Genomic DNA, 22,028 nt, shown 5'->3' on the forward strand with positions numbered 1-22,028 from the left:
CAAACTCTTCAGACACCAGGTTCTTATCACAGTAAATCTTGGCAAGTTTCTCTAGAACAGAGCATTGCACAAACCACTCTAAATGCACTGGGCAGAAATACCGAAAAACCCTATGGAATTCCTCTTCAAAAACTAAGTACAAAGTTTACTAATATAAATATTGCACTGTAAACTGTCACAGTCACATTTCAAAAACCAAAAGGCCAACAAAGACTAGAGATCTTGGAAATATGTCCTCTTCGACAAGAGTTCACCCTAAATGTTGGCAGACTACAAGTTGTGAGACCCAGCATGCTTCTATTAGAACAAAAAACAAACAGGTCCAGCTTGAATTTCTGCAATTAATCATAAAAGCGGTCAAATATGCTGGACACTGTCGGCTAATTTAACCTCTTGACCTGACCGAGCTCCCAGAGGGGAGTTCCATTTCTTACAAGCCCAATCTTAATAAAGAAAACTAACAGCATTCATGACATACAGAGAAAAGTCAATGGAAAGTAAGTGGGGGAAAAACAGGAGCTTCACAGACAATCAGACTCCTAACAACCACCTGGAAGTCCTGATAGACCGCCAACACTGCCCCCATCAGATAAAGCTTTCATCTTTGAGAGAGAGGAGAAAATCAAGCTGCTTCAGATCTGAAAACATCCACAGGTGTTTCTGTCCATCCTTCCACTGTGAGAAGACGACTCAGCGCTGTGGGTCTGAAAGGATATGTAGCTGTTCAAGAAGAACCTCACTGAGAAAAGGAGACGGACACATCAAACAAAGAAGCTGAACGATGGACTGACCACCCCAGAGTCCAGACCTCAACACCACTGAATGTGTTTGATTACTTCAGAAAATGATCAACCAACTTAGACTGAACTTTGGAGTCTAAGATTTACTTGAGGAACTGAAAGTGAGCCTCCTGAAAAGCTGTAATAAAGGTAAAGTATAATGTTGAGTTGTTGTGTATTTTTTTGTTAAATATATATTTTCTTCTTTACTCTTGATCCTGAAAAATGAACTTGTACTTCACAGCCATTCTGTATGTTTTGACCAGTCAGAACGGCATCATTCCTCAAGCTAAACGACTTCGAGTTCTGAGAAAAACCATCGTCATGACTCAGATCTGGTGAATCAGAACATCACCACAAACACAGTCAGACCAAACGGCCTCAGAGAAAAGGTATCAGACCAAACGCAAGACTGGTCAAGCATAGACTGGTTCGTATAACTTAGAAAACTATTACGTATCTCGATATAAATGCCAGTGTAACATTTCCAGTTTGGTCTGACGGTGTTTGTGCTGACGTTCAGTTTCACCAGATCTGAGTCATGACGATGGTTTTTCTTGAGACTCGAAGTCATTTAGCTTGAGTAATGATGCCGTTCTGACTCGGAGGTCTGAGGATGTCCTAAAATGTACCCCATAGGCCCACCTAGTGCTAATTAACATATATTTGCATGTTGGTTAGTTTGAAAACGAAACTGAAAAGTGGAAAATGTAAAGTAAATGTCCAGCAGGTGGCGCTGATGTTCGTTTGCATTTGCCTTTTTATTGTGACACCTAAAGCGCGTCCGCGCCGAAAACTGAATCACAAACTGTCACTTTGCTGTTGATTTATCAGTTTTGCATTTTCATTTTGTCAGATCTGCAGCCGATTGCTAAGAAAAAGAAATAACAATGTAAACACAGCATTTTGATTTTAGTTTTGACACGTATTCTGCATTTCATGGAGAAAAGCCAAAGCCAAAGTGAAGCTTGGATTTTCTTTTCTCTATTAGCTTTTTCATTTTAGATTTGGCCATGAAAAACCAGAACAACGACTGAAATGAAATGACAAATAGCTGTTTTACATTTATTTTTATTTTTGTCACAAATGGCTCGTGCTCATGTGAAAAATGAAATTGCAAATGTAGGCATTTCATTTCATTTTCAATTTTGGCAGGATATTTGCGCAGATGTTTGGAAAAAGAAATGGCAAAAAGAGGTTTGCATTTACATTTTATTGTTTTAATTTTAATTTCTTTTGTGGCTGGATTTGCCCCCCATAATTACCCCACTTATCTGTCTGTTACCTCACTGATCCCTTTCTTTGCCACTACACACTCTTTGATTGCTGCTGCACTCAGCACTTTAATATAAGACACATACTTTGCACACTGTAAGGTTTACAGGTATGACTGTGTGTGTATCTGTGTGCGTGTTTATGAAAAGTGATGGTAGGAATGCATGTTTTATTTTTATGTTATTTTATTTTATTTTATTTACTACATGTAAATGTTTATCTGATACTGTGCACTGTGAGCTCCTGTAACCAAAACCAAATTCCTTGTATGTGTACGCACACCTGGCCAATAAAGCTTGATTCTGATTACTCGTTCATTAATTTAAATAGCAGCTGTTTTTTTCCACCATAAAAATATCATTTTAATATAATAATAACATTTCTAGGATTTAAGTTGATATTTAAGTTCAACACAGACAAGCTGAATAAAACTGATGCACATTACACAGAAAGCGTTAAAGGCTTGGCCAAAGGGAAACGGCTCTCAGTGGTATTATGGGATGTTCGGCATGGGAAAGGAAGCAGCAGTCATGCACCTTACTGCGCACGAGGGAGATGCTGGGAAAGGGACGTTTAACCCAAGGACATAAAAAAAATGTGTATCTGTGTTTATGTGTATTAGTCATAACTCCAAGGTGAAAGAGGGTGAGAGAGAGAGAGAGAGAGAGAGAGAGAGAGAGAGAGAGAGAGAGAGAGAGAGAGAGAGAGGGACTGGCAAACATCAGACTGTGTGTGGGTGTGTGTTCACACAACTGGGAAAAGGAAAGGAAGTGATTATGTCGACTGATTTATAACTGACCATGACCAAGAGAAAACAGTGAAAGACTTCTGGATGGTTTTCAATCAGGACAGAAACCTGGCCAATCTTAACGTCAGGATATACTTATACCAGAAACGTCTTCAAACATTCGATCAAATCCTGCATATCCCGCAAATATCCCATCTAAACAAACTATAACGAACAAGGGAAGGAGAATGTTCCTCCACAAAAAAGCAAGAAAGGTGTAAACGGGTCTATACAAAGCCAAAGGTTCAGCTCAGTATCTCAGTATCCTTCCATACTTCAGTGCAGGCAAAAAACAAAACAGGCACATTACACCGCTGCATCGACGCCATGGGAATTATGCACACCCACGAGCATTCGTACTTCTGTTTCATCTACTGTGCTTCTGGAGATCCACAGTACCAGACAAACTAGAGTAACAGTGAAAACATCTAAACTATAAAATATCACATATGGAACTATACTGTGGCCAAAAATTGGTAGACAAAATCAAATCATATCATATCTACTATTTGAGATTCTTCCTTTTGTTTGTTCCCAAGTAGCTTCGTGAAGAGCCACCCGGGAAGTTTTTCCAACAGGCCTGAAGAATTTTTGCATATGCTGAATATTTTTTGGCTACAGAAACAGATTACATAATGAATTTCCATTAAAAAGGTACAGAAAAATCATGCAACCATATTAAATTCCAAAAAAACAATGCTAATAATTTTTTTTTCCACTATGTAGAAATGATTGCCCTCACTATACACACACATACAAATATATATGAGAGAAGGACTTTTGCACGACTGCAAAAATTAAAGGGTTTTTTCCCCACTCCATGTAGTGCCAGGGATTATATTAAGTTGCAATTTAATAACTTAATAACCCAAGTAAAATATATACATCGTTGTTGTCGGGACAAAACCCAGTATCTCTAAAATGGTAACTTTAGAACAGTAGAAGGAAAAAACCTACTTTACTTTCAATGTAAGTCAATGGAACCAGACTTTTTTCAAAGTCATTCTGGGCGTTTCTTTTGGTACATTAATCATGAAATTTACATACAATGTAAAGGGCAACAGGTATTTTCAAATTATGTCAAAAACAGAAAAATGACAAAAAATGGAGATACAAGGTTTTGTTCCGACAGCACCAAGCAAAGTTGACATGTTAACACAAATGAATAACGACAATACATTTTCATCAGATGTGACAAACAAGACAAAAACTCGGAAAGTAATAAGTATACTCTGATTAAGCCACCTTCTGTCCACTCAGATAGCTATAAGAAAAATGCCCTGCCTTTGACTGGTACTGTAGCCTCCTGCTGAGCACAGTTCCAACCTGAACTAAGTACATCTAATGGGGCTGATGTAGTCTTCCTGAAGATATCTGAACAGCTGGTCAGGTGGAGGCTGGTTTCAGCAAAGTGCCTTTAAAATGCCTCACCGAGGATGTGCATAATAACACAAAGGAGAGATGCTGAGTCATTCACACCCCGACACACAGTTCCAGAAAAGGCACACGCATACGCTGAGTCACGACCCGGCTTTCAGCATCTATGGACCAGGCAGATCCAGACGTCCGTCTGCAACACTCTTAATGCACAGTTATGCAAAAACAGGCATTAATTAAGCCACAGTCTATTACTGCATAGCTGTGCTGTTATGCATATGCAACACTGTTAATGCATAGTTATGCAAAACCAGGCATTAATTAAGCCACAGTCTATTTCTGGTGCGTATGGACCTCTGGATACAGCACATTAAATTACCCCTCTTAGTGGCTTCAGAAATTTCAGTAAAGTGAGATTTGCAGTCAGACTCTGCAAAGCAAAGCAGAAAACAGCAGAGTATATGGAAGAAAAATTAAAAATTAGTCTTTCGTTAAGTTCGGCTTGGGCCTTCAATCCTTTTTACAGTGATGAGTTCTTTTGAAGTTCCATTCCATAAATGCAAAAACTATTTATAGTTTCAAAATTTGTTTAAATTACACAATGAGTTTAGTGGTTAGCCAGAACATTTCATCACCTTTCTAAATAAACGGCAAATAAACATGTATTTTTACTGTTTATAATCCACTACTACTGGCTAAACAGTTCATCCAGTAAAGTTTGTATATTTACAGTTTTTAATAATTAAAAAAAATATATTTTTTAAATCATACCAAAATAAGAGAAATTGAATCTTGGCAGAATTTTGAATTGAAAATCACTGAATCACTACCTAAAGAATTACCTAATTAACTAAGAAATAACAAACTAAAAACCACTGTGACGTCAAAGATTTACATACTTGCTAATATTAAGTGGAGGCTAAGACAATTTGCACAATGCTAACTGGTGTACATAAGGTTTATTACTTGCCAGCTACATTAGCCTTGTAGCTCCAGTGCAAAACACAGATAATAAACATGTCCACTCATCAGTAGATTTGGGGTAATTTGGGGGAAAGTTGTGTAAATTACAGTACTGTGCAAAAGTCTGAGACCTGTCATTCACATCCAGTCAAAACGGTTAAAAATGAAAAAAAAAAAGTTAAAAATTAAACATTATATCTGTTAGAAATCATGTATTTAATGTAAAAAGACAAAGAAGTCTTAACAACTAATTGTAATACAGTTTTACTTTTTTTTTTTCCCAGTGATCAGTGTGTCCACTCTTTATCTCGATTACAGTGTCCATTCTTTTCAGGAGACTCTCAGACTTTCAGATTTTGTTCGGTTGGCAAAATTTTGCTATTATTTCCTTTTCACAGTGAGGCTTCTTGACAGCTACTCATCCTATCAGACCCACAGCGCTGACCTGTTTTCTCACAGTGAAAAGATGGATCTACTCTTGATTTTCTCCTCTCTCTCAAAGAAGAAACCTTTATGTACTGTTTATCTGAAGGGGACAGTTTCGGTGTCGACCAGGCCTTGCAAGGTTTTCTCTACATCTTTCTGGAAACTGTTTTTTTCACTTATTTTCCTCATCTTATATCTAATCTCAGAAATATCTCCTGAAAAATGAATAACTGGTGCATAATGGTTATTCTGACACGAAATTAAATGACAAGTAACTTTTGCACAGTACTGTTCATGACTCGCTGACCTCACTTCAGTCTTTCTGGATGTTATTAACCGAATTTCTTGTGCTACAAAGAAACACAGACAGGTTTAAATTGAGACCTTGGCTCAGCATCACACCACAGGCCACTATACTACAGCTCTATGTGCAGGCAACAGGGAAAAGCAGTAGGTCAATGGCGATAAATCAGGACAGCATTTCTAGAAGTGCCTACGATTTGTCTGTACTCAGGAGTTTACAAAGCCACCAAGGATGCTACAAAAGACTCACTTCAACATGGTAAGGTGAAAACATACAGAGAGTTAAGATGCATTTTAGTTTTGTTGGAAGAAGAAAATCTGCTTCTTTCCATTTGCTTCGGATTGTGGTGCAAAGGCAAAATTTGGCAAAACGAATGGATCTGTGCTGCTCCCTGACGTGTTTCCACCTCACAAGTAAATCAAAGGGGCACAACAAATGGCGTGGGCAGCTGCCTAACGCAAACCTGCTTCTGAAAAAACAACTACAACCCAACAACAAAAGCAGCGATAGAGAGAGAGAGAGAGAGAGAGAGAGAGAGAGAGAAAGAGAATGACAGACACTCAGTGCTGCCTGTTCTCAAGGCCTACCTCCAACAGTTAGAACACTTAGACGCTCCTTGAAATGCGCAAGGTCTGGAGGAGCAGTAAAAGGGAAGAAAGATCCAGAAGAGGTTAGAGGCTGACCATCAGTGAGGCAGAATTAATTAGCCCAAACACCAGACTGGCAGGCACAAGTGCGGATAGCAGCAGAATTCTGGCACTGACGAACGTCAAGTCATAACAAAATACCGATAAATACTGATAAATACTGATTAGCAGCCAAATTACAGCAAAAGCAAAATTAATTTTCGATTGTTTCTGTAGGAAGAACATCTTAATCTTTCAGGCTAATGGATATGACCCCATATCACCACACCCCACAACTTCTACAAATCACACCAGGCACCACATCAAAGCAAAGCTCGCCAAGAGGCCTACAAAAAAATAATAAAATCAAGCTAGTACAACACACAAATCAAGGCCTCAAGCCCTGCCATAGCGTAGAACCCAACACAGCTAGCATGGCTAAGCAACATGAAGCTCCGGTTCAACCACAGCCAACGAAGGAAGTTCCTTCCAAAGCTGGGAACATTTTAACCTGGTCTAAATGGCCCCAGTGTGGAAAAAGAACAGGTTAACTAAACAGTTTGGTGAAAAATCAAATGTGCACAATTTTGCCCTTAACTCAAATGTAGTCACATCTGAAGTTTGCTTCTATAATCTTATACCGGACCAACGAGGCTAACAAAGCCAACACCAACTTGCTTTGCACAAACTGCATGCCTAAATTACCAAAACATGCCTCAGAAGTTAAGTAATTTCTAATAGACTTGCTAATAAATAAATACTTTTTTTTATTTGAGAAATTAAAGGCTAAAAGATGGCTGCAATAACTGTTAATTACAAAACCTAGTTTTTAGGGCTTCAAATATTTGTATTTTCATTCTTCATTAAAGACTAATCATAGCTCAAAGTAGGCGGCAACGATGTATTACTATTTTACACTGATGTTAGCGCGAACTAACTGAATTCAGCCGGGGTGTAAAGCATGTAGTGGACCAAGAGGATGGATAAGGATCACTACACTAACATATCGCTGCTCTCAGAACAAAACCTTGTATCTCCATTTTTGTCATTTTTCAGTTTCTGCCATAATCTGAAAATGCCTGTTGCTCTTTACATTGTGGACCAAAAGAAACAGCCCAAAATGACTTGGTAAAATGTCTGGTTCCATTGACTTACATTGAAAGTAAAGCTTGTTTTTTCCTTCTCCTGTAAAGTTACCATTTTGGAGATACAAGGTTTTGTTCCAACTATAGCTACATACAAGATGATTCAAACTTCTTGTGCCTCTTATCTTCTATTTGTGCTCCCAAGTGTGATTTCTTTCTGAGGCATCAAAGCTCTTTTAGTTTAAGCAGCTGCATAGAAAACAGTGGTTTGTTGCACACAAAGGAGACGTGATGTGGATGCCCTGCATGATTTCATGATGTGTTCCACTAAACCAGCTATAATTAATATATTTTTTTTTGCATTTTCTAAAGATTTACAACACCTGTTACAATTTGCTCATGAAATGTATTGCACTTTAAATAACCATTTTTGTGGCTTAACCCTTTAAGGCTGATGCAAAAACTGGCTATTTCTGCAGTGTTATCCACTCTTTTTCCACTAATAATGCAATTTGTCATTGCTGTTACTGCATTTACAGCCGATTTGTAAAAAATGTCATCTCACAAAGATTTTTTTTCATCTCATCTCACAATCTACCATTTTAAATATAAAAATGCATGAATAGGAACTTATACTTCTTTACTTATTTTTGTAGTATTATGTCCATTCATTTTATACCTCTAATTTTTACTTTTATTTTTGTGTTATCTATTATTTTTTTCCATTCTCTTTTATTTTTATGGGTGTATACACCTTGATAAACCAAAATAAATGTATTATTAAGTATTATTATTATTATTATTATTATTATTGTTATTATTAAGTATTTAAGTCGCACAGAAGTCACAATTTTTTGTCACCCTGATTAAACAAATCAATAAGCAGTCAACATGGGGAATATGTATCGTAATCAAATGCCACCTGGGTCTCCACACTGGGCGTATCCAAAATCCTTTAAACTGTCCTTCTCCGGTAAATGCAGAAAGCCCTGCCCACACAAAAGCGCTCCGACACAGCCGAGCACAAATCAATTTCCTGCCCACATGCCCTATATGCAAACACAAGCACTGCCAAATGAAGGCAACAGCATCTGCTGGGTATTTAGTCTGAGGGCTTGATCACCAGAAGAAGCGCAATTATGAAAGCAAGAATTATGTAAAATCTCACACTTTTGATATCTACCTTAAACGTTCAAGTCTCTGGAATGTAATTTATACCCCATACATTCTATAACATCTATTGTAATGTGTGCTGATTAATTAAAGCCCCATATATTAAGTCCCAAATCTAGTGAACACAAATCAAGCGGCTGAACTTGTACGATGTTTGTAGTTGTGGCTGTAAGTTGTATGTTATAGCAGAGTAGGAAAAACTCAAAAAGAGAGAGTTATTTAAAAGCTGCAAACATCAGTTAGTTAAACTAGCAAGCACAGCAGCCAAAGGCAAGACGTTAGAAGACGAACGACTGAAACAGGATATGCCATTCAGTCCCATTAAGGTGGTTTACTTTAATCTGCTATATGAGTGATTCAAACAAAGTACATGTTTGAAAGCTCTTTGGATAAGAGCACAATAATAATAACTGATCTCTATTTTGGAGAACTTTATCTTTGCAAGTTTTTAGTGCTGGCCAATTCTCACTAACCTCCTTGTAAGATGCATGTTAATGCTGAACTATCTAGAACACCACAACTCTACCACAGAAAGAGTCTTCTAAGGTTAACGGAAAGGAAAGAACAGCACGTCTTGACGTATTGAAGTGCAGGCCAAGTCTCAAAAAAGAACTAAAAAGCTGGACAGAGTGAAGTGCTCGTGTCTGGCACGGAACAGTGCGAGCGGAAGCAGCCATCTAGAGGAGAAGGCCAAGCTTGGCAGATCCTCAAAAGCAAGAGTGCTTCACAATAAAGCTTTGCTGTGCTTCTTGTCAGAGCAGAGAACCTTGTGGCCAGTCAGTGTCTCACAGTCAGTCAGTCCACATTCAGGAGGGCTAAAAGACTCCAGGATGGCTGGTGTTCATTGATGTACTGGATTCTACAAGCGCTGCAACCAGTGCTTAAGTTGTTAAGTACTAGGGCTCGACTGATAGATCGTTGATAGGCCAATTAAATCAGGCAAAACTTTCAGATAAAAAAAAAAAATGTAACAAATTTATGGACAGTAGGAGAAATTTCCTCTATAAAATTGGAGGAATTGTGCTGGATAACTTGAGTAAAGTGCACCAAGTTAAAAACAACATGCTTGGCATGAGGGACATAGCTATTTTCCAGAGATTATATCATGGATAAAAAGTTTATTATAATTTATCTTAAACATATTGCTAAAACTATAATTAAATCTAATTAAAAAGGAATATCACAGCATTAGTGGGCAGTATAGCTAGAAAAATGTCTAAAAAAAAATTCTATATATTTTAAATAAAATAATTTATTTTTTCATTTTAGATGCTTAACTAAACCTATTTTTGTTGGTTAAAAGTGGCTTTTTTTAGGATGTCTCTTCGTTTTTCAATAAGAACCATTTTAAACAACCAAACAGGTCTGAAATATATATTTTTATTGTGCAAAACAGTAAAAACATAACTGAACACTACCGATAAACATACGTTAATATTGCTTTTTAACACTTCTAACATGCTTCTTGTCTTAATTTCTTCAAGTTGGCATTTTATTCGAATTTTCCTTTCCATTTTGAATGGAGCAGCAGCTACATTTTGGAAACTGTACAGGCAACTAAATGTAACTGCTGCACCACTTAAAGTGGGAAATTTGAACTTAAGCTTTGTTGACTTGTGTCCCGTACACTCACTGTCACACACTGCTGGAATCTGGAAAATAGAACAGTCATTTATACTATCTACACCAGATGGTCCACAGCTTGTCCTCACCTGCCTGGGGTCCGTGTTAGGCTACAGCTAACTCGAAAGACTGGCCAGTCCTTTATGTTCGCTGCCTCAAACACAAAGTGGACTAATTTCAGATGCAGAAGACTAAACTGCGGAAGGTTATTGAGGGTCTGCTCTGTTTTCATGTTCATATGACTGACACACCGCTGACTCAAACACTCAACACTAATGTTAGCTTGGTTTGCACTGTTTGTATGTTGTATTATCTGTATTATTTGTGGCACACTGGTATAACGTAATAACAAAACTCATACCTGAGGAACGATTTTGGTCCAATGCAGTATGTAAACAATATGGCATACAGCCCTACAGCCCTATGTTCCTATATAGCCTGTTCTGTAGGAACGATATCGCGCCCAGCCCTCCGTTCAAATACAAGAATTTGAGTTTGTTTCATTTTTGACCATATAAACTAACACTGGTACATCCACACTGCAAAAAATAACATCTTCGCAAATGAAATGATCTTAAATCTAGTCAATGTGTGTCATGTTTCTCATTTGAGACTGTTGTAGCCTCATTATAAGATTATTTAACTTATTTCCAGACATTTTGTACTTGTTTTAAGTGATTTTATTAAGTAACATTCTCACTTTACATGAGGATAATCTTGCTGGTTTCAGGCACTTTTCTGAAAACAAGCCAAGTTATCTGCCAATATAGTGAGATAATTTTACTAAAATCATTTAAAACAAGTACAAAATGTCTGGAAATAAGTTAAATAATCTTATAATAAGGCTGCAACAATCTTAAATAAGAAACATTAGAAATATTGACTAGATTTGAGATAATTTCACTTGCCAAGACGCCATTCTTGGCAGTGCAGTGCAGCAAAAGCAACAGAACTCCCAGCCATCCTGGCCTGCCATTTGACAGCCCTGCTCATTGCGTGCTGAAGGGTCAGTGAGCTTTGGTGGTTCAGCGGCCGTTCATAACTCCTCACCAAGTTTATCCGAAGACGTTATAATGTCGGTGGGGACGGACGAATCCAGATCAGCATCCATGATCCCCAGGGGGTCCAGCTGGGCGACATGGTGACCCCGGATCTACAGGAGACAGGTGGTCCCCAAGAAACCAGGGGGCCGAACGCAAAACCACCAGGGAAAGAGGGAGGGAGGGGGATGGGTGACGCAGTGAAGAGGAGAAGCAGGAGATGGAGCAGATGAAGGAATTGTGATTGAAGGTGGAAAAGGGTGTTGGAAAGTGGTGACAGCATGTGTTGAGGAGAAAAGAACAGAGGAAGGAACAGAGAGAAGCAGAGATAGAAAGAAAGAGAGCGAGAGAAAGAAAGAGGGACGGATAAGGGGGCAGGGGTGGGGAGGGAGAAGCGACAATAACACAAAACAGGCTCATTAATGGTGTTCTGCTGAGCTGTGGGGACAGAAAACATTTCTCACCAACATGCTGGTACCCAGTAGCTACTGGGGCCTCGTCAAAATTTACACAACTGATGCCCAGTGGGTCCAGGTTGGCATTATGATGCCCCATGACCTGGAAACAAGGCAACAGCAGTCACAAAACAGGAGGAGGCCATTACAGACACTTACCATGCAGATTCAGGCAAATCCAAAAACACCTAGAGTCATCTCACTAATAAATGACTAATAAAACTAAGCCTGGGGGAGGGTGTGGAGGACATGTTAACTCATTTTTACTCAAAAAGTCAACAAAAATATGTAATTTGACCAGTGGGACCCAAACCTTTGCATGTGACTGTATGCACAGCTATCTTAATTTGTCAGACAATATTGTAAACACATTTAAAACAAGGCTGAGACAAGAGCAGAAACTATTATATTTTCTACACTATATATGAGCATACAGCTGTTGTCGGAAGAAAACCTCGTATCTCCATTTTTGAGATTTTTCAGTTTTTGACATAATTTGAAAATACTTGTTACCCTTTACGTTATATGTAAATTTCACGATGAATGGACAAAAAAACGGCCCAAAATGACTTGGAAAAAAGTCTGGTTCCATTGACTTACATTAAAAGTAAAGTAGGTTTTTTCCTTCTCCTGTAAAGTTACCATTTTGGAGATACAAGGTTTTCTTCCGACAACAGTGATATGTATGGTAGAGACGTAAGAACTAATCACCGTTCAATAAATGTCAAATTAAAATTTCAACTGAATATATTTATCAGTTAATTAAGTTCATTTTCTAAGATCATGGTATGAAAAACATTCAAATATTACCTGCTGTTATTCCACGTCAGGGATCAGAGTTCAGTTCATTTAACATTACTGTGCCAGATTTTGCTGACTGTATTTGCTTGTGTTATGCCTGTCACAATTATTGCATAACCGACTGATCGCAGTTATTTGAGCTGACCGCAGTGATGTTCCACAACTGTTAGCTTTTACAATTGTATGGTTATTTCCCAATAAACATGCTGGCCCTTACTCATCTAAGCTGCACAAAAAAGAGCACAGATTTTGCCACATTTAATGACATATGAACTACTCTGTGTCTGATTCATGTTACTTCTATACGGTGTGGAAGCAAGCAGAAGTCTGAGCACAAAGGATGAACCAGCTTCAGTGCGTGAAATCAAGTGCCAGCCTGCCACTACCTCATTTACATGAAGCACGTAGTAAAATCCATACAGATGTTTCAATATGTTTTACATTTTTGTAAGACAGTATAATGATGTGATTGTGCGTTGTGATTATTTTCTAAAGTAACATATTTAAAAGCTGTATTACTGTAGTGTATCAGCACTAGCTGTGTTTTGCAGTTTATTTTGTGAGTGGAGTCAGTAGTATAAAACAAAAGCAGTGTAAAATGTCCTTAAATGAACAACTGAATAGTTGCAGCATTTGTTTGTACCAATGTGCATGTGAAACAAGTACATTCACTTTTGTGCTGGACTGTGTGCACAAATTATAAGTATTATATAGGTATTTATAAGTAGATATAAGTATTTATAAGTAGATATATAAGCATTTTATTCTTATTATTTGCATTATAGACGATAACTGTTTTGGTCAGTCGCAAATAAAGCATTTTCTCAGGTTGTTCAACTATTACTCTCAAATTTACACATTCTCCTACCAGATCGTAGATGACTGTACAAATATTCCTTAGAAAAAAAATCGATAAATAACAAAACCATGATGAAATTTGCATGCAACAATTTTACAATCAGATCTGACCATATCAAACGATGATGAATAAGGGCCATTATGTGAATTGGGTGTGTTTTCATTTACAAATAAACGTAAATACAAGAAACACACTTATTAAGACAAGTCTATTAAGGTGGGTCTACGGAAAGAGCAAAAGTGCTCATTTCTGACTTAAGGCTTTAACTGAATTTCATTCTAAATGTATTTGTATAGCACTTACAACTGCCACTATCACAAAGCAGCTTTGCAGAACTCCAGTGAAGGCAGTGGTGAGTAATGAGCAGCAGCTGTTTCTGTTATCAGTTGTGAGATAAGTATCGGCAGTTAGGAAGCAAAAAAGTTTCAGTCCTTTTGGCCATTTTAGGCTTTAACAGACTGTGAACTAATGTCACTCCTATATATGGCAATCAGACATTAGCTAAAATGTCATAACTGTGGCAGACCCACCACCGACGTGTTCCTTGATCAAATTACTACACAGCAGAAGAGCAGCTAGTGAAGGTGCTCAAACTAGTCATTGTGGGTCGGTTTAATGTCTGACGCAGCTGCTGTTGTAATAACTATCGGCTTTTATGTTTCAGAGAGGCCGCAATAAATGCAGCCCGTGCAGTACACAATAACATGCTCTTACCTTTGGCATAGTGTGCCAACACCAAGCTAGAGTGAGATGATATCAATACCACAGCTGTAACACTACAGACACATCCATCATGCATCCTGCTGGCAAGAATAACAACTCACCAACTCGTCAATGCTATTTTGGAGGAAGCATGATGACGCAAACGCCTTTTGCTTTACTGGAGCAGATTTCAGCTCAATATAAAACATTTTCAGACATTCAAACAAACTTCGCTGATTTCAGAAAACTAGACAAAACAGATGTTCCTGATTCGTAGCACTGGCGTGTTAGACATACCTGGTAGGCCCTGATGAGGGACTGCACAGCCAGATGGTCCTCCACCAGTTTCTCCACATTGGGCTGAGCCCCGACCAGAGACTGGGCCTGGGTCAGTTCGGCCAGGCTCACCCCAAGAGGAGGAGGACTCTGGTAGGCAGTGCCCGGAGGAGCCCCCGCGTTAGCATTCCTGAAGAAAATGTCCCAAGACTGGAGGAGAAAGAGATATAGAGTACATTTAGTAGGTTTACTACAGCAGTACTTTAAGCAGTACACTGCTACAGCATCTCTGAAACAGCAACTTTAAAGAAGAAGGGAAAAACTTTTCACTTTTATTGTGTGGTAACAAGATTTTATTACGCTTCATTCTGGGCCATTTCTATGGGTCTATTCATCATAAAATCCTCTCACAGCGTAAAGGGCAGCTGGCATTTAGTAAACAGTGAAAAGTGGTTTTGATATGATAGTGACGATATGCAAAACTGTTCAACACTGTAATAAAAAAAAACTTCACACCCACATTAAATGCAATTACGGTATATTAAACTGTCAAAACACAAGTCATTCACATTTCAGCCATGTGAGAAAAAAAAGAGGGACCTCAGTGAGTTCTACTTCCCCACTTTCACACTTGTACTTCAAAATAAATAAGTATGTTTATGAGTACACCAGCGGTTTAACATTATTCTGACTAAGAGTGCTATAACTGCTACAGACAGCTAAGACTGATTAATATAAACAGCACGGGTTTTTATTGTCAAGGTCCAACTAAGCCTGTCTCCCAGACTAACCAGACTATCTGAGAGAGATCTGGATTTTAAACAATTACATCACTCCAATGACTCAACATGGTGCTTTTACATTCTGCAGCTTTTTCGGTAAATGATGACAGCAAAACAAATGCGAACAAAGTCACAAAAGGCGAAACAAACTGCACTTTTTTTGCGGAGAAGAAGCGATGCCCCCCATGTTAAACATTTTTTCAGTAATAGACGTCATTATATCTTTAAATGGAAGAAGAAAAAATTAATACTTATGTTCAAAAGCGAGAAACTCGTATGTGGATGATCTATTTTGTAAAGTCAGACTTTGCTGGAACGCATATAAACATAACGACAAAACTCATGCAGATGTCTTGGTTTATTCTAGTTTCTTAAGACTAACATAAAAACACAGGCCCAGTCCCATTTCACCCTTCGCCCCTACCACTTAGCCTTTACCCCTTCGTTTTGCGTGTTCATGTCTAGGGGGTAGAGTGTCCTGATTCTTGTTGAGATAGAGGGGTAGGGTGAAGTGTTAGGGCTACATGGCCCTCCAAACGGAGTTTATTCAGAGACACACTTCAAACAGAGTGTTATGAGAAAAAAAAACGGCATCGTGGCTGTGCGAGAGACCAAAGAAACCCACAAATGTGAGAATTTTCTTCGTTAGAAATTACAATATCATTGTATCCTCTTAGTTTAATGTTGTTTCAATGTATGATGGTCCTTTTCCTTATAACAAGCATTAAAAAAAGTGCTAGTACTATGCTGATGTCTCGGTAGCTAGTTAGCTAAATTTTATAATTTATTTTCATTTTAATAAACTGGTGCAGCAGTTACATTCTGGCTCCACAGGCATCAGAACTACTGCTCCATTTAAGGTGGAACGAAAAAATTCAAACAAGAAGCTGGCGAATATCTGACTTCAGCTTCATATCACTGAAGAATTAGGGGTGGGTGATAAAAAATATTTGCCCCCCTCTTTGAAGGCATATGATGCCCTAAATGTAACTAAAGCCCAGCAGTGAGGAGCTGAACTTTACCTCCTCTGCTGTCACTGCAGACTGGCAGAGTCGCCCACAGAGCAGCGCTATTAATGAAGTAATGCTCTTCTTTATTTGACAGTTGTACCATTTCATAGGGGAAGATTTCAACCACTACCGCTTGTAACTCAGTTCTAAGAGGCAAGATGACACTTTAAAACAAGGGGTAGGGGTCAAAATAAGAAATGGCATTGGGCCTGAGTGATGAGATGTCAAACTGTATCTAAAGAAAAAGCAAAAAACGAAGCTAGAAAATGTTAACTGTATGTCACTGATGGATTGAGGTACAGAGCGTAATGTGAAAAGGTACTAATAAGTTCAAAAAAGGTCAAAGTCCATGCATTCTTCACAACATGACTGCCTGACTAACTCATGCTTAAAACTGCTCCTGCCCTCCTGAGGGCTGAACTGTGTAACGTGTTTGACGTTAAACGTGATGTCTAATTTAACCTACACAGAACGCATGTACTGCAGAGGCTTCATTTCAAATAGGTTACTTGTCACATACAGCTCTGTATTCACTGTTGTGATTTACCGCCTGAAGTTTGCTTCTTTAGTTTTGCCCTAGAGCTGAAAACCTACTGTAGCTATCAAGTAATGGAGGCTTTCAATAGTCTAGCCTTGTACTAACTGTAAGGCTAAATAATCAGAGTTAAACCGAGGCTGTGTTGAGTTGTTCAATGATCTCTAATAGACTTGCTTATGTCGTTTGTGACACTGTATGATACGCTTATCTATAAACATGGATACATGTATTCAGGGATTTCAAGCTTCAAGATGGGTGCTAATGCTGTTTTTAGTTAGAGGGGTATATCGCTGATGTCGGAAGAAAACCTCGTATCTCCAATATGATGACTTTACAGGAGAAGGAAAAACCTACTTTACTTTTAATGTAAGTCAATGGAACCAGAATTTTTTCCTAGTAATTTTGGGCCGTTTCTTTTGGTCCATTCACCATGAAATTTACACACCATGTAAAGAGCAACAGGCATTTTCAAATTATGTCAAAAACTGAAAAACGACAAAAATGGAGATACGAGGTTTTCTTCCAACAGCAGTGATATATACGTCGATTCCATACCAGCCTCGTAGCTTCAGTGCGCGTCCTGGCAGGTCGACTATGCTTGGTATAATGAGGAAAACTGTGCTAACATGATTTTTTGCCACAGAAATTTGTGGGCGTCTGTAATCGTATTTTAAATTCCACTTCTTAATAGGCTGCTATCAAAGTCTAGCTACCAAATTCCCTCATAAATATTCCCTACAACCAAAGCACTTCTTCTTCCTCTAGTAATCCATGTAACACGACTCCTAAAACCCCTTGTTATGTTGAAAGCACATGGCAAAAAGTGTCACTTTGAAGCACCGGCAGGTGTAGTAATATTGAGAGCTACATGTGTGGAGAGCATTATCTGGCAGGGTCTGTGTTCCACACAGAGCAGAGTTTATTATTGGAACTATGAAGCAATCCTGGGCCTGAACTGGCCTGAGGCTGGGGCGAGGCCTGTGGTATTCAGCCTATACTGCAGCAAACCAATGAGAAAAATGTTACAACTCTAACTCCAACTAAGAGATTGGCATAAACAGTAAATACGCATCTTCTGGAGAGACGCTGTAAATGCTGTGAACATGAAAGAAACAAGATTTCTTGTTCACCATCATTCTGAAGTTTCATAAACAATGATACACTGACAGTTTCAGACCACCTCTAAGTCAATAAACGTAGCTGAAATTCACTTATCAAAAGTAGGACAACATGTAGGCCAAAGTTCGGCACAACCTTTCGCTTCCTCTGGAGTGTAAAGAGGAAACTGCAGATGGAATATTCCTCTCCTTCTTTTTAAAAAACCTGAACACTTACAACTCTTAGTCGTTGAGTGGCAAAAACCACATTGCACATCTCCGAGAAAGCAGGGCGAAACGTACAAATCAGATCTTCTCTGAACATTTTTAGCCCAAAACATAACCGGTTATTTGCTTAGACTTAAACACAGTCATTCTGAGTGGTTTGGGCTAAAAAAAAAAAAATCCAGAAATCTATAGAGTCAGAATGGATTTGCATGTTTTACATGCTTTTCAGTGATTATTTTTAATTGTTTTCAGGGAAACCTTTAAGACATTTATGACATTAGCGCTACGTAACGAATGTTATCTCAATAAATCAATGTCTGCCATGTCGTCATGATGACAAATAATTTGAAATTTAAAGAAAACAACTGCTAATAAGCTATTATTCATATAACAACTTAGAAGACACATGTAGGTTGATTGGTGGTTTTGGATAGTAAATAAAATGGCTATACTTGTGTTGTAGACATCGTGACCTCTGGTTCCCATCACCACCACTGTAAAGACGTCTGAAATCAGAACAAGTCTGGTTTTACGTTGTCTCGACGACTGATTTATGCAAAAAAAATGGAAAAATCTGTGAAATTCTCCTTTAAATGCCAACAGTGATAAAATATCTTATTTTACTTTAATTCTGTTCACCTCACATAACAAATAAACAGATATAGATTATGAATGTTTTTTGTGGCCGGTGCTGATCCGCCTGTTTAGCGTGGCTGGGAGTGGGATATCTTTCCCAAAAGCCTCAGTTCTCTCTCACAACAGGAACAGAAGAGCGGTCAGAAGAAATGGAGTGGGTGTAAGCCCTTTGAATGGTCACCATTTTGTAGAGGCCACCTTCTGAGGATGATAAATCACAACGAATGATTCAATTCACTTCCTATTCTCACACAGCAGACAAAAGAAGTGGTGGGGGAACTCACACTGTGCTAATATATAGAGTTTCATTTGCTCACTATTGTCTCTATTAGAGCTTACAATGGACGCTGGCACTTTGTTTATTGGCATGTGGCAACGACGTTACTTTTAATGTAAGTCAATGGAACCAGACCCCCCCCCAAAGTCATTTTGGGCCATTACACACAGCGTTAAGGGTGACAGGCCTTTTCAAGTTATGTCAAAAAACTGAAAAACGTCAAAAATGGAGATACAAGGTTTTCTTCCGACAACAGCGATATACAGCAGTGAGCTTCATTCAAGCAGAATCGTGCTACTTTCGTCATAAAGGTTGTCCGACGTGAGCAGAGAGAGCCTTAACCAAATTACGAAGACCAAAAAACACAAAAGCTAAAAAGGGCAGAGGCACATTTCACACATTCCTACAGTGACTCACATCCCCTACATATGCCTTCAGGAACAAAAGGACAGAAAGGGGGGGTGAAATCTAGACCCTTTTCGCTGGAAAAAGATATCCTATCCAACACCCTGGAGTCGGATTGTGTGTCCTAGGGGTACATTTACATCTAGTGTACTTTATGGAGCAGAGATGGAACCACACCTCTTTCTCTGATGGCGTACACTAATAAAGCTCATGAGGCTACAAGTCTTTCCAAACAGCTCACAGCTGAAAAAACAATGAGCTTTCTCATGGAATCTATAACTAAAGAATTTAAATTACGTTTAGAAAAAGGTCCAAATAAATCTGTGACAGAAACATTAAAGGGCTAGCTCACAGTTTTCCAGTTTGCCTTAGATGTAGTCCATCATCCGAGACACGTTTGGTGTCTAAATTCAGCTTCTTTAGTTCAGCAATAGAGCTATGAGGCTGATGCTGCTGACAAACACTTGATGTCAATAGTCACCCAAATCTTTTCTGTAAACATATCCCCAAAACTTTCTGTCAAACCATATTCAGGTCTTCATAAAGGTCACACAGATTTGTCGATGTGATTTAGGACACAGTGTGACTTAGTGTGAACTATAAAATGAACAACACTTCACTGTTTAGCTGCAGGCAGCTTCTAAAGTTTACTGATTTCACTTGGTTCTATTTATGAATTAAATGTTTATCTTGATTTTTTTTAACTGAAGCTACATGTTTATAAAACATATGAATTGGAATTTATTCATTCATTCATTTTATTCAATTCATTTGTTTTGGGCACAATGTGCCAAACTACACTGACAACTCTGCACAACACTAATGAAGTGCTGGATGTGGTTTGCATGGGCTGAGCGAGAATCTGGGGATGTGTTTATGAAAAAGATTTGGGTGACTATTGACTACTAGTGTTTGTTAGCAACTTTAGCCTAGAAGCTTAAGTTGGTTATCAAACATGTCTTGGAGGAGCTCCATCATCTAGGGCACGGGTTGTAAATATCACACATGACGCTACTCAGCCAATCAGATCTGTGCATTAAGATGAGCACTGAGACTCGAGTGAGTGACGAACACACAGGGGAGGGACGAGGCGAGAAACAGCAGTCAGAGAGGAAAGTGAGTCAGAGGGAAGTTATTTCACATGGCGTTCTCTAAAAACAGAAAACTGACAATAAATGTTGTTGAAATGTTACTGAATTGTACTTTATTTGATTTGACATTCAGTTACTGACTACATAAGATGTTGATATACCTACTAGGCTACTTCAGTAAACAGTACATGCAACTGAATCGTAATGCAAGTTAGACATTATGATGTTTCGGACCTTTGCTGGAGGAAATTCTCTCTAACTGGACCTTACTGAATTTTAATTAACCACCCCTGATCTAAGGTAAAGGTAAAACTGTGTAAATTTGATTTTTTTAAAACTATTTCTTTAACACACACTGAATTTAAACCGTGCTAGGAGGTTGCAATATCATTATTTGGAAAAAGACTGTTATTAGGGGTGTATGGTGTGCAGGACAGGTTTGCAGACCCACTGGACAAACAGAGGTAATGGTGTTCTGCCCGTGTGTTCTGGGACAGGCGCAGTCCTGTGACAGCTCTAAAAATATCCAGCAGGAATACCAGCAATGTGACCTCACCTACACATACATACCTTCATATGGTTTTCCAACACAAACAATTTAGGAAAAAACAACTCGCTTATCTCTTGTTTGGTATACAGCAGATATGTGATAACATAATCAGTCATTAATGGTGGTGGGATATGTTCCTCACAGTCTAGGCTGGCAAACTGAGTCTACAGACACAAAACATGCAAGAAAAACTGCAGGCCTAATTTTTATGCTCTTAAAATGTTAAACCACAAGGCACAAAAAAGATATGAAAGCGGTTTGCTGTTAACAATGCTTGTAAATAAAACAATTATTAGTACCAAAACTAATAATGTACATTATATAACTTTAGAGTGAACCTACAAAATAAAACTAGCTTACACTTAGCATGTTACACCAGCCCTGACCAGCAGGGGGTGGCTGTTTTTTTCCCCCCTTTACCCTTTGGGGACTGTCCCCACCCGATTTAAATTGGAAACCCAATTTGGACACGCATGTGCGAAAATATGTCTCATTTGTCACAAAATTTTCTACAATGAAATCATAAAAAAACTGAAATACTGATTGTTGGAAATACTTGAAATTTGGTTCTTTAGCTTCATAAACCAAACCTGAAGTAGGAAACCTGGGTGTGATCTTAGAGCTCTGTTTGATCCCTCATGTAAACACAGTCACTAAAGTAGCTTTTCATCATTTGAGAAACGTTGCTAAAGTTCGGTCTTTTCTATCTCAGAGCGACGCAGAGAAACCTGTTCATGCATTTGATACAGCAGAGTTGATCACTGTAATGATCTTCTTACTGGACTTACTAAGAAAACAATACATCCTTTACAACTCGTACAAAACGAATCATCACAGATCCTAACAAAGACAACACAGAGAGA

At 38.5% G+C, this 22,028-nt stretch overlaps 1 protein-coding gene across 1 annotated transcript in view; it reads right to left on the bottom strand.

Annotated features, from left to right (window-relative positions):
* Positions 1-22,028, bottom strand: part of ogdha (oxoglutarate dehydrogenase a) — a 49,673-nt gene that overhangs the window by 19,917 nt on the left and 7,728 nt on the right. Inside the window, 3 exon segments of the mRNA XM_036578255.1 lie at positions 6,499-6,543; positions 11,469-11,571; positions 14,573-14,761. Of these exon segments, the coding sequence (XP_036434148.1) occupies positions 6,499-6,543; positions 11,469-11,571; positions 14,573-14,761 (337 nt within the window).

The sequence above is a fragment of the Colossoma macropomum genome, unplaced genomic scaffold, assembly GCF_904425465.1.
Source record: "Colossoma macropomum unplaced genomic scaffold, Colossoma_macropomum, whole genome shotgun sequence".
NCBI lineage: Eukaryota > Metazoa > Chordata > Actinopteri > Characiformes > Serrasalmidae > Colossoma > Colossoma macropomum.